The 15,575-nt window shown below is 45.9% G+C and overlaps 2 protein-coding genes across 5 annotated transcripts; both read right to left on the reverse strand.

Moving 5' to 3' along the window:
- Positions 1-1,499: 1,499 nt before the first annotated feature.
- LOC125512460 (receptor kinase-like protein Xa21) lies at positions 1,500-5,107 on the reverse strand. The gene is made up of 2 exons (XM_048677554.1): positions 4,936-5,107; positions 1,500-4,590 (listed from the first exon to the last, which is right to left on the reverse strand). Exons 1-2 carry the CDS (start codon positions 5,070-5,072, stop codon positions 1,500-1,502), a joined length of 3,228 nt encoding a protein of 1,075 aa, XP_048533511.1. The 5' UTR covers positions 5,073-5,107.
- A 760-nt stretch (positions 5,108-5,867) lies between these two features.
- Positions 5,868-11,243, reverse strand: LOC125512458 (probable histone deacetylase 19). Of its 4 annotated transcripts, none has more exons than XM_048677552.1 (7): positions 10,593-11,243; positions 8,870-9,310; positions 8,485-8,715; positions 6,719-6,813; positions 6,544-6,607; positions 6,274-6,354; positions 5,868-6,142 (listed from the first exon to the last, which is right to left on the reverse strand). In XM_048677552.1, exons 1-7 carry the CDS (start codon positions 11,133-11,135, stop codon positions 6,038-6,040), a joined length of 1,560 nt encoding a protein of 519 aa, XP_048533509.1. In that variant the 5' UTR covers positions 11,136-11,243; the 3' UTR covers positions 5,868-6,037. The 4 variants fall into 4 exon arrangements, with proteins under 4 accessions (XP_048533509.1, XP_048533510.1, XP_048533507.1 ...); XM_048677553.1 differs by having other exon boundaries at positions 6,274-6,351; positions 10,593-11,242; XM_048677550.1 differs by having other exon boundaries at positions 5,868-6,145; positions 10,593-11,242.
- Positions 11,244-15,575: the final 4,332 nt, after the last annotated feature.

A 15,575-nucleotide genomic window follows, 5' to 3' on the forward strand; every position in this document is an offset into this window, starting at 1 on the left:
TGACAGCGTTGATTCGGGATCACTTGCTGCGAGCGCAGTCCAGGATGAAGATGCAGGAGGATAAGCATCGCTCAGACAGAGTGTTTCACCCCGGTGATTGGGTTTTCCTGAAACTTCAGCCTTACATGCAGCAATCGGTATCGCGGCGCTCCAATCATAAGCTTGGATTCAAGTTCTTTGGACCGTATCAGGTGCTTGCTAGAGTGGGCGCAGTGTCCTACCTCCTGGCGCTCCCACCATCAAGCAAGATTCATCCCGTCGTGCATGTGTCATTGCTTAAACCAGCTGATCCACCAGTTGCAGGTACCGACACTGGCGACAGTCTGCAGTATGCGGCGGTGGCGACTCAAGCATCCAGACCGGTGCAGGTACTCCAGTCAAGGCTCGTCCGATTTGGTGGGGGAACACGGCGCCAGTACAAAATTGCTTGGAGTGGTCTTCCATTAACCATGGCTACCTGGGAGTGGTCGAGTGCTCTGCCGGAGCTGGCATCAGCGTGAGGGCACGCTGTTTTCAAGAGGAGGGGCATGCTACATTCCCTGTGTATGGGCTGAGTGTAAGTGGGCCGGGTATGCTGTAGGCCGACTGTAGGCGACTGTAGGCGTGTGTGCCGTGTGGTGGCTACAGTACAAGTAGTCGTGAGGCAGTCGTGTGTGAGGAGAAAAGAATGTATTGAGCAAACCTTATCTTCTTCCTCCTGTAATCGAACCTCCTTCTTGGGTTCTTCCTTCCTGTCCACGTCTCCTTCTCTGAATTCGACGATTCCACACCCCGGCCATGGCTAGGGAGTTCTACCCGAGGGTAGCATCTACCGCTACGGGCTGCGCACGGCTGAGCTGACGGAGGTGTGCGAGTTGGGAGCTCTGAGATACCAGCGTCGTAGAGCTGGCACCTTCGAGCCTCATGGCCAGGATATCTTCTTCTTCAACGTAATACCTTACGTGGAAAGTATGGTTAGACTTACTGCTTAGTCAGCCTAGCTTCATTAGAGGCATTTACTTTCAGCTTGCGATAAGCCTCATGTGTTTTTTCATGCGTATTCCTCATATGTAAAACGGTATTTGTACTGGTTGGGATAAAATCTGCAACAATATTCTAATAAAAGTTAAAAAAAAGTGGGTCCATCCGCATCCACCAGATCCACCTCATCCTGAGACAGTGAGATTGACACCGCACCCAAGTGCGCGCTGCTTAATTGTAAGTTAAGTTTCTTCAGTTCCTTATCTGAAATTTCTTTACTTTCCTGTCAACACTAAAAAATCAAGAGAATTGTTGTTGACTCCTTAAAATGCCTCTGGTGGAGGCTCTTCAGCTTTCAGCGTCTTAGTACAGAGTTAAAACGACTAGCTTTTTCGAGTTAGAATAAAAGGAAACATATTTTCTCAATTTCTATCGAATCGGATTCTAAAACCATTGCTTAAAGCAGAAAACATGCATGATCCTCACAAGCATGCTTCAGTATGCCTTGGCTATATTTTGCCAATTCACCAAGGAGATCACTAATGCGCGTAAAACTTATCTCTGATTATCTGCAACTCTCTCAATGCATCTCCAATTTGAATGCGTTCAGTTGGCGTCTCCTTGGAGCATGAAATTCCAACCTGCAGAATCGAGACGATGCAACTAATTCTCATGTCTTCACTGCTCTGATACCCCCCTTCTGTCCCTTTGCCATTACTTTCTGCTTTTAATAGGTCTTGGTCGATGACAGTAGCCGCTTGGTCTGGCAGTGCCATTTGTACGTGCTTATGAAGGCTAAGCACTTCTCCGAATTCAGAACTTGTGGGTCTTTTACCGGTGAACATCTCGAGCAGCAGTATACCGTAGCTGTACACATCACCATGGATTGAAGCTTCATTGCCAAGTCCATATTCTGAAATTAACAAACGTGGCAAATTTGATACTAAGTGCTTCCTTGGATGGAGGGTAAAATGTGAAAAATCAAATGCAACAATACTACAATAGTTGAGAGTAGAACTATGCTCACCTGGAGCCACATAACCAATTGTTCCTCTTATTGCGGTTTGACTACTAGTTGGTGTCTCTGACTTGTCATTATGTTCGTCATGTAGGAACCTTGCAAGCCCAAAATCACCGACATGGGCAACCATGTTGTTGTCGAGGAGAATATTGCTTGGCTTGAGGTCACAGTGAACAATTGGAAACGGCTTCTGATGATGCAAATAGTCAAGCGCAGAAGCCACGTGCATGGCAATCTGGAGTCTCTGAATGAGATCTAGCATCTTGGGTTCGTTATCTTCCTCGAGATGCTTGTGTAGCCACTGGTCTAGATTTCCATTTGGCAGAAACTCAAACACAAGAGCCTTGAAGTCGCCACCTCGAGTGTCAATACTTGAGCACACTGTTATAACCTTCACAAGGTTCCGATGGCGGATACATCTCAAAGCCTCACATTCCGCATCGAAACTTCGGGATGCGCCAGCATGTTGCAGGTTGAGTACCTTCACTGCCACCATCACTTGTTGGCCAGAGATTTCCATTCTTCCCTTGTACACTGCACCAAAGCTGCCCACCCCAATGAGGTTTTCGGATGTGAAACCATCTGTTGCCTTGACCAATTCAGCATAAGAAACTCTTATGTATTTGTCATTGGGGAGAGTTATCTGTGGCTTTGCTCTTCTAAGCTTGCTTCTTTTACATAACACGAACATTGCGGATAGTATGACCAACAGAATTCCGGCGCCTGCTGCGATAATCATGAGAAGCTTTGAAGATATTCTCCTTTTAGTGGGACTGGAGCACATTTTCAACTTGAGTTGAGGGATCCCACCACACAGAGCACTGTTTCCCATGACCGAGGTTGCAGCTGAATTGAGGAATATTCCGTCTTTCGGAACTTCACCTTCAAAATCATTGGAAGAGAGATTTAAACTAGCAAGACCTTTCATGGTACCGAGGAACTCAGGAATGCTCCCAGATAAATTATTCCGAGAAAGATCAAGCACTACGAGGCCCCGTAACTGTCCTAGTGACAGCGGAATCGTCGCGTCGAGATGGTTCCCAGATAAATTGAGGTACTGTAAGCTTCGACACTCCCCAATATTGGTAGGAATCTTTCCTGAAATCATATTGTCAGAGAGATCAAGTTCACCTAGATTCCTGAGATTTCCCACTTCTGAAGGCAAAGTCCCAGTCAGTGAATTATGTGCAAGATACATGGAACTCGACAAGCTTGAGATGAGGAAGAGTTCCTTAGGTGTTGGGCCGGAAAGATCGTTGTAAGAAAGATCCAGCTCCTCTAAAGGACAGTTGCTGAGAGCAGAAGGGATGGCTCCACTGAGCGCATTAGTATTAAGCAGAAGGGTTGTAAGCTTTGTAAGATTTCCAAGAGCCACTGGGATAGATCCTGACAAGTTGTTATTTGACAGAGATAACCGATTCAACTTCTTAAGCTTGCCGAGAGATGCTAGGATGGTGCCCTGGAGAAGATTATTTTCCATGTCAAGTTCATCCAAGTTGATGAAGTTCCCTATTGTTTCGGTTATCGTCCCTGCTATGCTGTTGGATGCAATGCCAAGAAACTCCATCTGTGTCGACAAATTGCCGATTGATTTCGGTAGCACACCTTGGAGCTTGTTTTCGCTAACATCCACTAATATCATATTGCTGCAGTTGGTCAGACTAGTAAGGAAGCCCCATTCAGCATCGTTGGTTGCTTCAAGCTGATTCCCCGCAAAGTTCACCACAGAGAGCATCTCCTGGCGAGCCCCCAGGCACCGAGGGATCGTTCCCGACAGGAAGTTGTTTACTGTCTGAACCATCTGTAGCATGGAAGCATTGAACAAGGACGGCGGGATCACGCCATGAAACTGGTTATCAGACACAAGAAAGGACTGGAGACTCGTCATCGTGTCGCCCATGTCGAGCGGAAAGCCCCCGGTGAGGTTGTTGTGCTGGACGTTGAACATCTCAAGAGAGGAGAGGTTGAACAATGAGAGTGGCAGAGGGCCTTGTAGCTCATTGTTGTCCAGGTAAAGCTCAGCGAGGGCATGGAGGTTCCCAATGGCGTCCGGTATCTTGCCGACAAGCTTGTTCTCCGCGAACGAAACGGCTTCAAGCAACCCAAGGTTCCCTATAGACTCCGGGATGCGCCCCACAAAGCCATTGCTCTGGAGGTTTAAGGATGCCAGTGACGAGAGGTTGCCTAGCCAAGAAGGTATGGTTCCGCCGAGGTGGTTGTCTTCCAAATGGAGCGTGCTGAGGGATGACAGGCCCTGTAATGAGGAGGGTATGCTCCCTGACAGCCGGTTCGAGAAGGCGGTGAGGGCGGTTAGCGCCGACAGGTTCCCCAGCGAGGCCGGGATGGAGCCTGACAGCTGGTTGGACGCGAGGCCGAGGCCGACGAGGCTGGCGAGGCTGCCGACCTGCCATGGGATCTCTCCTGTCAGGTTGTTGAACTCCAGGACCAGCAGCTTGAGGTTGACGAGGCCGCCGACGCCGGAAGGGATGCTTCCTGTGAGCCTGTTCTGGCCGAGGTTGAGCACCTCGAGGCTCCGAAGCGAGCCCAACAGCTCCGGCGGGATGTGCCCCTGAAGCTTGTTGGTGTGGAGCAGGACGGTCCTGAGCCGCCTGCACAGGGAGAGCGACGGCGGGAGGAGGCCCCCGATGGCGTTGCCGCTGAGGTTGAGGTGGCTGAGCTCGCGCAGGCGGCCGAGCTCCGGCGGCAGCGCGCCCTGGAGGCGGTTGCCGGGGAGGTGGAGCCGCCTCAGGTGCGTGAGGTTGGCCAGCGCCGGGGTGAGCGTGCCGAGAAGGCCGAGCCCGGGGAGGTCCAGCGCGACGACGCGGCCGCGGCGGCGGCCCCTCATGCCGCAGGACACACCGCGCCACTGGCACGGCGGCGGCGCGGGCCCGTCGTGGGCGCTGCTGCTCATCCATGACGCCAGGGCCCGTGTCGGGTCGCCCCTCACGAGCGACCTGAAGGAGAGCAGCGCGTTGTAATCCGCGGCGCTGGCGGCATCGGGCTCCGGTGCGCCGGGCAGCGCGTGAGTGGCGACGGAGCACGCGAGGAAGAAGACGGCGACGAGGAGGAGGGACAGTGCTGCCATTGCCATTGCCGTTGCCGCCCCGGCCGACGGTGCTGTGGCAAGCAAAGTGATTGTGGAGTGTGGACTGGACGCGGCGGAGAGCATACGTGCGAGACAGAGAGGTAGATAGAGAGAGAGAGAGAGATTTGGCTCGGGTGAGTGTTGCGTATAAACAAACTGTAGCCACCGGTGGCGACGCGTCGTCGTCGTTTGGCAACGGCGGGTTGAATTTTTCTGGTACGGGGGCCACCGGCAGCGTGATGCGATCCGTGGCTTGTTTCGTCTCTCTGAGGACTCTGGGCCAATGAGCCATGAGTAGTCGAGGTCAGTGATATGAAAAGCTGGTGGCCGCTTTTTGACGATGTTTCCTTTCACACTGACCCTGCCCACAACCGCTATCCTATCGCCGTCTTCTCCTTAGCGCTCGCTCATCGTGACATGCTAATCTCCGGCGAGCGCTTCACTCGCCGGCTTAGATTAAGCATAAATCTAGGTCAACTAAGAATTAGGCAATCACAAAAAAAGGGGGGGCGAAGAGCTAACACACAACAGCAGCTATTTATGTAGCTAGGTTATTGCTATTTTGGTTCGTGCAAGCATGCAAAATGCAGATTCTTATTTTATTTTTCTATGTGCCAAACATATAAAAATGCACTAGCACATACTATTCCTTTGAAGATTAGGACAAGAGAAGGTGAGCTAGAGAAAAACATTGCCTTGTGACTACTCCAGGGTACGGACGGAAAATGCAACAAGCCAAATATCAGGAACCTACCGGGAAAAGATTACCAAAGTAGAAAGCTGGGAGACAAAAGTTACACGTAGCCAAGAAAATTCTGCCTCGCGGCTCATTTAATCGACTATACATATTACAGCTTAATAATCCATGCTACATGTATACATGGGTCAGACACTCGAGACTACCACTCGTCACTTCGTCTTTTTACTGCCAAAAACACATGCAAGAAGCCGCACGGTCCGAATGCTTACAATCATGGCTTCTGGTAGATGGCTGGTGGGTCAGGCAACTTGGTAGAGCTTCCTGATTCGGTCTTGACATTTCCGGGCTCATCGACGGCCATGGCATTGGCGTCGACCTGCTGCAGGCGACGAGCACCATGGACAACAAGAAAAGGAATATTTGGTTAGATAAGCCTGGCCATGGGCAGTGAGTGTACACTAGAGATCTTATACCACAGTTCACAAATAGAAAGGGAGGCCGACTTACATGAGCTTGCTTGGAGGGGCCGATGTCTTCCGCCATAGGTTCTGATCCTCTATGTTCACCTGTTACTCTGCTACCATCCTGCACAAGGTAAAGAAGAGCACATTTAGCATAATGCATAGCACCAAGGAATCCGAACAAGTTGCATGCAATCATGCAAGTTTAACAACATTACAAGGCACTCTTTGCCACCCTTCTGTGAACAAAATGGTGGATCATGAAAAAGAACAAATCACTCGTCTGTATGAAGACTAAAATGATGTGGTCAAGTACCTGGTCTTTTGTCTCAGCTCCAGCTGATTCTCTCTTAACTCTTGTACCTTGAATAGTGATTCTCCTATAACAAAAATTTCACGAGGCGCACACAGGATAGCCATCAGAACTAATGGAACAATGACACAGGAATAAATACCATCTCTCCATCTCTCACAACAAAATAAATAAATACCTCGCCGAGTCTTCCAAAGGTGTGTGATACTCCAATTCCATATCAGAATCAGGGTCATCATGCCTTTCATCCTGATCCTCTTCATCTTCATCCGGCTGCATAATATAAACACATGCAAAGTACCCAAATTGCAATCAGTTCTTGCCATACACTTTCAAGGCATGACCAGGAATATAGGTGATAGGGAATATAATCCAACTGTGTAGGTGAATATCCGATGCCACTCACATTAAGAAAGAGTGGTAACAATATTCATCTAGATGTAACAAGGGCACAAAAAAGGTCAAACCAACTAAATAGTTCACTTTATCTGCTTGGAAATGGATTACAATTTAGAAATTTGCACAGCCTCCAACGCGCATCTTTGGCTGTTAACTTTTTGTTTGTATGTTAGTAAAAATTATCAAGTATACTGATGAATCTATTATTCATGACAAAGCAAATCATACTGTTTTGGCCTTACACATCTAAATACTCCCTCCGTCCCATAATATAAGCGCGTTTTTGAATGCTCTTATATTATGGGACGGAGGGAGTAGTTGTTTATATATTAGTGGTTAGAGTTAGAAAAGTTCGACTGCGCGCTTTCTATTAAGTCATGCAGCAGCAGGGCTACAAGGATTATGTTGGGCGGGCCAGGCCAAAGAGAGCCCAAAACTTTTACCCTTATGCTGTTTTGGGCTTATGCTGGACAGGCCACGCCACTGTTTTGTTCGTGTATAGCTCCGCCACTGAAGTCACGTATTTACGAACAGAAGTACTATTACTGTCCACTGTCTAGACTTTCTTTGAAATTAGCACAAGGGGACGTGTTCAATTGGGCATATTCAAAACTTCACTGAATAAAACAGTCGGGCTGCCATACCACGAAGGCACGAATCATCATCACTATATAGAAGTTAGCTCAAAGTTCAAACATTATTTAATATAACCTAATAAGATCAAAGTATGCACAAACGGTTCAATGCTGAGGTAGTGGTGGCATAAAATATACCCCCTCTGTAATCAAATATAAGGCGTTTTAGAAACTTACCTCTTATATTTGTTTACAGAGGTAGTAGTAGAAATAAACGAGAAAACAGGCTGTAACAAAAACCATGCCTTTAACCAAATAATACAGACCAGGAAATGCAAACATATCAAATGAACTGCACATGGAAGTTGGAAAATTTTGAACAGATAAAACAGGAAAGAAAAAAAATCACAACAACGCGCTTCTAAAAAACAAAGACAACAGCAGACATGTACCATCCCGGCAGGCTACCTCAATTGACTAGCATAGCAAGCATATGGAATCAAGAAAATAAGAGATCATGGCATTATAGAAAACACCCCTTGTATCAAGTAATCTGCCTTGTTACAAAAAGCATGAGTATGAGCAGTTTAGCAACAAATAGGAAATTAAGTGCTAATTCATCAGTTGTAAAAAAACAAAAGGCATCCTGATCCCATTATCTTTCCAGTCTTCCAGATTTTATCAACTTGAAACTAATATGAAGATAGTACCACAGAATGCTAGCAACTGTTTCTTATTCTAATATTATACTATTTACAGGAATTTGTGTCTACTAGTAGGCACCATCCCTCCTTGCTGCTTAACAGAGAATAAAATGGTGCTCATGAAGGGAGGTTTTTTTTTAGCAATGAAGGGAGATTTTCAAAGACTACATCAGAAACTTCTCATCCTCTTATCATGTTTTGTTGGAGCAAAGAAAAAAGGGTACAGAAGTTGAATTCCTTCTTATAATGCAAGAACACTTGCTCACCTCAGGGAACTCAGTATCAGGAGGTCGCTCTTGAAACTGAACGCTAGGGGCATGTCGAAGTTTTGAAAGATTGTCAAGAAGTTTGGTTCTTATATTATCCAGTTCGCAGCGTGTATTTTTGTTCTCCATGTTACTTGGTGCTACATGAAGAGTGTAATCTGGACCGAAGTATTCATAGTACTCATTGACAGGCATCTTATCCTCGAGCTCTTGGCCAAGTGCAACTCCTGTCTGCACAAAGTTTAGAAGTGCCAGATGAAACAAACAGGATGGCATCAAAATGCAAAGCAATAAAAACACATGTAGTTCCAATAGGTACAATTACAAACATAAGCGTGGCAGAAGAGGCCAAGGAAAGAAGATAGTAAGCTTTTTTTTACCATACCTCATAACACCAACATCGTGCAACATTTCTTATGGTATAGCCACCACCGCCAAGAAGCAACAATGGAACATTGAAAGACCTCATGTACTTCACGCATTCTGCATGACCTCTGATCGAAAGATTGAAGCAGCCCAACCTATCCCCAGATAATGAATCGGCGCCACATTGAAGAACAACTGCACCAGGCTGGAAAACCTCCATAACTTTGGCCATTATAGGCTTAAACAGGGACTGGTAGCTTTCGTCATCAATCCCATCATCCAGAGGGACATTAAGGGAGTAATACTTTCCTTTTGAATGCCCAATATCACGGACATCCCCTGTGCCTGGGAAATAATCCCCAAACTTGTGAAAAGAGACTGTCATAACCCTGTCTGTCGTGTAGAATGCCTCCTCAACTCCATCACCATGGTGGATATCAATATCGACATATAGAACTCGCTGCAAATATAAGACAGACTATATTATAGCACAATAAAAAAAAACTTGACCTAAAAGGACGAAACATCAGGCTGGTTTCCAAATTTCTAGTAGCAAGAGGAAAAGTCAGGAAACAAGGACACTGAGGAGGTGTTTGGTTGGCGTTTATTTGTCCGCTATCAGATTACAGCACGATCTAATACCAATAAACACGTCTGGTTCCCGCAGCACAAGGCCCATTCCGCCCACAACCCACCAGTAACGATTCACGTTACCACCTCGACATACCCTTCGTGGAACTCCTCTGTCTTCCTCCCCCAATCTCCTCAGCCTCAGATCCCTCCGCCCAAAACAGTGACGCCCTAGCCCTGCCCCCAGCCCCGCCAGCCATGGTTGCAGCCATCCATCCCGCCCAACATGCTCTGCATCACGAGCTGCGGCGCCTGCAAGGAGCACCCCTTCACCGCATTCGGAGCACCTTCTTCGGATTGTAAAATTCCAAGTTCAAACACATTCATTTACAGGGCATGAAAATAATAATTCATCAATGAATAGCACCGAACAGTGATTCATTGCTGGATTTTTTTTCATACCTCGTACTGAATTTGTGTCTGAACTTGGAATTTCACATGCTAATAGAACAATAGCCTCTTAACATAATGTATTGTTTTGAGAATTTGAGAACTTTCAAACATGGTTTCCTTGTAACTTGGTTTCCACTGATATTCTCTCTGCCTGGAGTATACAGGCATACTCTAATATGATATGGTGCCATGTGCCATGATTGTAGGATCAGGGTTTGGTGGTCCACCGAATCACTCTCACTATTTACATTCAAAATAACTATATACTCCCTCCGTTCCTAAATATAAGTCTTTTTAGAGATTTCAACAAGTGACTACATACAGAGCAAGATGAGTGAATCTATACTCTAAAATATGTCTATATACATCCGTATGTTGTATTCCATTTAAAATGTCTAAAAAGACTTATATTTAGGAACGGAGGGAGTACCATTTAACAGTATACAGACATATGACATGACATGGTCTCATTTGGGGCCTCTTGGGATAAAAGGTAGCAAAAACAGTTTATTGCATCAACATATATGAGGTATTCCGGTAGTTTACCCCTTTCCCCTTATCATCTGTTCAACCAATATCGTTAATTCCATAACTAATGTAGATGAAAGTTAACAAAAAACCACTAGTTAACTTGATGAAACAATTACAGACGAGAGGATGTAATCGAACCATTTAAAAATATTAAACCTAATGACATGAGCAAGGCGGGGCAAGGTCACCTGGTGGTGCTTGAGGAGCTCGAGGATGGCGAGTACGATGTCGTTGACGTAGCAGAACCCCGAGGCCTCGCACTTCTTAGCGTGGTGCAGGCCCCCGGACCAGTTGATGGCGATGTCAAGGCCGTGGTTGAGCTTGACGGCGCCGCCGACGGAGGCCCCCGCGTAGGTCTGGCAGAAGCTGTAGAGGCCGTCGAAGACGGGGCAGTCCTCGCCGACGTTGAAGCGCTTGAGGGCCCGGATCTGGTCCTGCTGCGTCTCGGGCGTGACGGAGCGGAGGAAGGAGATGTAGTCGTCGGCGTGGAAGCGGCAGAGGTCGCGGTCGCGGGCGGGGTTGGGGCGCAGCACCTGCATCTGGTCGAGGAGGCCGTACTGCGCCAGCAGCGAGTGGGTCATGCGGATGCGGTGCGGCTTCATCGGGTGGCCCTGCCCGTAGTAGTAGTTGCCCACCTCCGAGTCGTAGAAGTAGCACACGCGCCGCTTCTGCCCGTCGGGGCCGACCGACGGCAGCGAGTTGCCGCCGGCGCCGGCCGAGGAAGGGTCCATCGCGACGCCGCCGCCGCCGCGGGGCGGTGGGGTTTTGGGGGATGGATTGTTTTTGCGGGTTTGTGTGTGGGAGCCAGAAGGGTAGGTCACGCGCACAAAAAACAGAAATAGAGGAGAGAAAAATAGGGACGAGCGGGAGAGGGAGGTGAATCGGGGAACAGGCTAGAAAGCGATCGAAGCCTCCCCCATACGATGTTCGCGAGGGCCCAAACGATTCATGAATTATTGCGTCTTTTCTCAGAGCATCCCTTCAACGGATATCCAAAAACAGTTTTTACCGAGGCAAACTCGTGATAGTTAGGAGGACACTGATATATTCTTTAAAGTTCAAATTATGATACTCGCATTTTTCTGTAATTATTACAGGATTTTCGACGACGCGCGTTTAGGGAAGGCGACATTCCCGTCAACTACAAGGTGCTTATGGTGACTTCGTCAATGTTAAGATAATATGCTGACTAAGTTTCTCTGTGGCGCTTATAAGGTTGGCTTATGCATGTATGCGTTTATAGGGATGAGTTTATGCGCATATATATGAGCGCTTGCGTCTATACCGTGTTAAAAAACAGTTTTACTGAGTAAGAGAGAAAGTTTTTGGCACCAAAATACTTTTTGTTATAACAGATAATGTGAACTGATGCCTTGAATTATTTTTTTGCCCTTTTTCTCTTTCAATTTCACAATTGCATGCGTATTGAAATAGGACATGGCATACATAAGTAGGTTGAATAAAGGTATTTATGACGAGTTTTGCTTCTATACACCCTTCTAAAGTTTACATGAATCTTAAAATTAATTTTGAAAGGTATTCTCATACATCCACGATAAACTAATTTAAATTTATAATCTCCCAATGCATTAAATAAGAGATCAGAACAGTCTAACATTTTTTTATTGCATGGGTATCTTCTAATTCCCATCTTTAATCTGCATCAAAGTCTAGAAACTTTTCTAGGGGTGCGCCAAAGCAAAATTGATGTAGGGTAGGGCACCTAAGTTGTTCGATTTTTCACAATTTGAAGGGAATCAACAGAAACACTCAAAAACCAAAGAGGAAACACTCAAGACAAGTCTAATCACACATCTACTCTCATCACATACACATGTAAGCAGGGCCGGCCCTGACATGGCCTTGTGCGAACTGAGAAAATGGGCCCTTAACACTACTATCTAATAGACAAAAAAAAACTTCCAAGCCTATCTATCATGTACAACGAAAATTCATATAAAAGTAAAATTCATTAGCAAATGTGGTCTTAATACACCACGGTCCATGGATATATCAGATGATTATAGGATTATTAGGATACACGCTCCAACAACCTAGAAGTCTTGTCTTAATTCTTAACTAAATATATATGTGACATTGTTCTCAAATTCTTGATCCAATTCGACAGAAGCTACAATTCCAACTCTACCAGTCCAACCACAAACGTGCATCAGCAAATATCAGGAGCCACCTAACAAATACACAAAAAAGAAGTGAATGGCATACTCAAGAAAAACGACACCTTCGAGCATTTCTGGATGGAAAATCACTAATAATAGTGTCAAGATCAATGTTATCCGACATATCTTTCTCAATAAAGCACCATGGCCAAGCCATTCAATCTCTCCTGTGACATGGTTGATCTCAAATAGTTCTTTAGTGATTTAAGTTTTGAAAAAGAAACAGTTAAAAGGAGAGAGAACACCTGAATTCTTGTCTTCACGAATCCTGTTCTTGGTCTCTTGGAGCAAATAGAAGAAATCCAACGCTGCTCCACACTGCTCGCATCAACTCATCATAAGCAGAAAATAGACAAGGGAAAAAATTGAGATGCAAAAAATTACGAGGAGTTGCCTGGACTCCACGTCTCCGCTCTCCATTGCAGCCCCAACTATCGATGGCCGTCTGCCGGCTGCTAGTCTCCGTGTTCCTGCCTGGGCACAGGGTGTGTCGTCGCTGGCCGGCTCGCCTCTCTGGATTCGTTCGCCGGGGCCCTTGGGGTATTTGTAGGATGCAAAGAAATACACTGAAGTGTGATACTAATGGACAATTCATTGATTGGCTTGGGGAGTTGGGGTTCTGGCCTCATAGGAACTCGGGGCAATCAATTGGATTTGGGGAAGAGGATAAGAACGAGAGGGAGACGATGAGTTGGCGGCTGGCGGCGTGTTTCTGGGACTGGGAGCGAACGGGATTGTTGGCTTCGTTCGTGCATTGCTGCTCGCTTCTTCATGGGCTGGGCTGTTTGTCTTGCGTACAATTTTTCTTTCTATGAATATACTGTGTATTGTATGCACGCATAGGATATGGGCCCCTGCTCGTGCTGGGCCCTAGGCCGTCGCACTCGCCGCCATGGCCCAGGGCCGGCCCTGCATGTAAGACCCGCGACATACATGAACAATCAAACAAAAATAAGGTAAAGTTCATCTCAAATCCTAGAGGAGATGAGGTCTTGAAGGTAGATAGTCTTCCCAAATCTCTATGGTCGATGGGGCCTTGCATCTATGGGGGGGTCTTCCCTTTAAGGGGCCTTGAATGCAATGGAGAATCTACTCCGAAGAGGTCTTGATCTTCAATGGAGGGATGGATGAGGAAAGCTCTCTAAATTTTAGTCTAACTGGATGAACTGTTGCACAATTGGCGTAGAGACTATTTAAAGAGAAAAACTAATCAACTACGACTCGGAAGTAAAATGAACTATTTGAGACATATAGTTTGCTTCAAGCCAGAAGTTAAGCGAACTATTTGAACGCCCCCCCCCCCCCACTATTGACAAATGATTTTGTCCATGCTGCATTTTTATTTGCATTGACTATAATCATTACAAGTAGCTCTTTATGATGATTTTTTTATGACATGAAGTTATGTGAACTATTTAAAGAGATCAACTACACCCATTGGCAAAAAGGCGTTTCTCATGAGCGGTCTACAAATGATAATGTATGTATTGCATTTGTGTGTACCCTGTATATTTACCAGCGACAGAAGCCCATCTCCTTCTTTTGACAACCAAAGCAACTCAACAACCATGTCCCATCATAGAACAGTCGATTAGAAACAGCAACGGACAGTGTTCGGGCAGCTCAACCATTCCAACACCTTATTTTTCAGAGTCATGTGTGTTGGAAATATGCCCTAGAGGCAATAATGTTTGTATTATTATATTTTCATATTCATAATTACAGAGTTTATGTTCTATGTTATAACTGCTATGATCCTGAAATATGCAATTCAATGGAAAATTCGTATGCATGTGTGGAATGATAAACGGTTAAATGAAAGGTTCCTAGTCTTGCCTCAAGGACTAGCTCAAGTGTTGTTAGTGACCACGTTTTCCGGATCTTAGGATATCATTAAGTGTAATGATAGTCCTAAAACAACATTGAGATTATGATGTTGGAAGAACGATCATATTGAATTGACCCAATCTTGTCTATTATGAATTGAGTTAATATCGTCTGCAATCAATTGTAAAAACATGGAATGTTAACGTGTGAATTTTCTCCTTAGACCCCGAGAGTAGCGCAATCACTTCTTACCATACGATGGGCTTTGGGGTTGCTCAAACGTCACTTGTAACATGGTGATCATAAAGACAACTTGCAGGTTCATCGAAAAGTTTGACAAGGGAGTAGATAGCCCGAGAGTGGGATTTGCTCCTCCAACGATGGAGAGATATTCTTAAGACCCTCTCGGTGTGACGACATGCATCATCGTTTGGAAGATACATGTGACCACATCACATGGATGCCGGAACACAATAACGAGAAAGAAGAACAAAACTGGTAACGAGGATAACGGTATAGTGAGCATGGTGATGACTCAGAAGGATACTGATGCATCCCGAGTTTTGTGAAGTATCGTGAAGCAAAGGGAACATCCCATGATAACCAAAGGTTCACTCGAATATCATTCGCATGCTCATGGTGATCGATATGGACGTCCACGGTCCCGCTATCGGTCATTGAACGAACGGTTTCGTTAATGTCTATGAGTTATCGAACCTACGTGGTCACAAGCTTTAGGCAATCACGATCTGCTGAGTGCTATTAGGACAGGAGTGATGAGAACATATTTGTGGAATTGTTTCATTAATATTGAAAATAGTTCTGAGAGGATCTGGAAGCGTTTCGGAGTCACCGCAGGGGTTTCGGAGAGTATCGGTAATACCGGGTATTACAGATAAATAATATATAGGTCGAAAATGTTCCAGGGATGTTAAAATACATATATCAACGGGCCTTAAAAGTATATAGAACAATTTTATATTTAATTTAATATCAATGGACCTTAAAAGGCCAAGAGGAGGTAAACAACTTGGGCCACAAGGGCCCAAGTGGGGAAGGCGCCCCTTCCCTAAGGAAGGAGGCCGAATTGGAGAGGGGAGAGGATTCGTCCTCCCCTCCTCTGGCCGACGCACTAAGGGGGACTCCTTCCCACTTGGTGGCAGC

Source organism: Triticum urartu, chromosome 6 (genome assembly GCF_003073215.2).
Source record: "Triticum urartu cultivar G1812 chromosome 6, Tu2.1, whole genome shotgun sequence".
Lineage (NCBI taxonomy): Eukaryota > Viridiplantae > Streptophyta > Magnoliopsida > Poales > Poaceae > Triticum > Triticum urartu.

Coding starts and splice junctions, on each gene's coding strand:
- LOC125512460 (XM_048677554.1), bottom strand. CDS start 5,072: ATGGCAATGGCAGCACTGTCCCTCCTCCTCGTCGCCGTCTTCTTCCTC. Junction 4,591..4,935: donor AACGCGCTGCTCTCCTTCAG/GTCGCTCGTGAG, acceptor CTCCCTGTGCAG/GCGGCTCAGGACCGTCCTGC.
- LOC125512458 (XM_048677550.1), bottom strand. CDS start 11,135: ATGGACCCTTCCTCGGCCGGCGCCGGCGGCAACTCGCTGCCGTCGGTC. Junction 9,311..10,592: donor AGCTCCTCAAGCACCACCAG/GTGACCTTGCCC, acceptor TTATATTTGCAG/CGAGTTCTATATGTCGATAT. Junction 6,814..8,484: donor CTGATACTGAGTTCCCTGAG/GTGAGCAAGTGT, acceptor TATATTATGCAG/CCGGATGAAGATGAAGAGGA.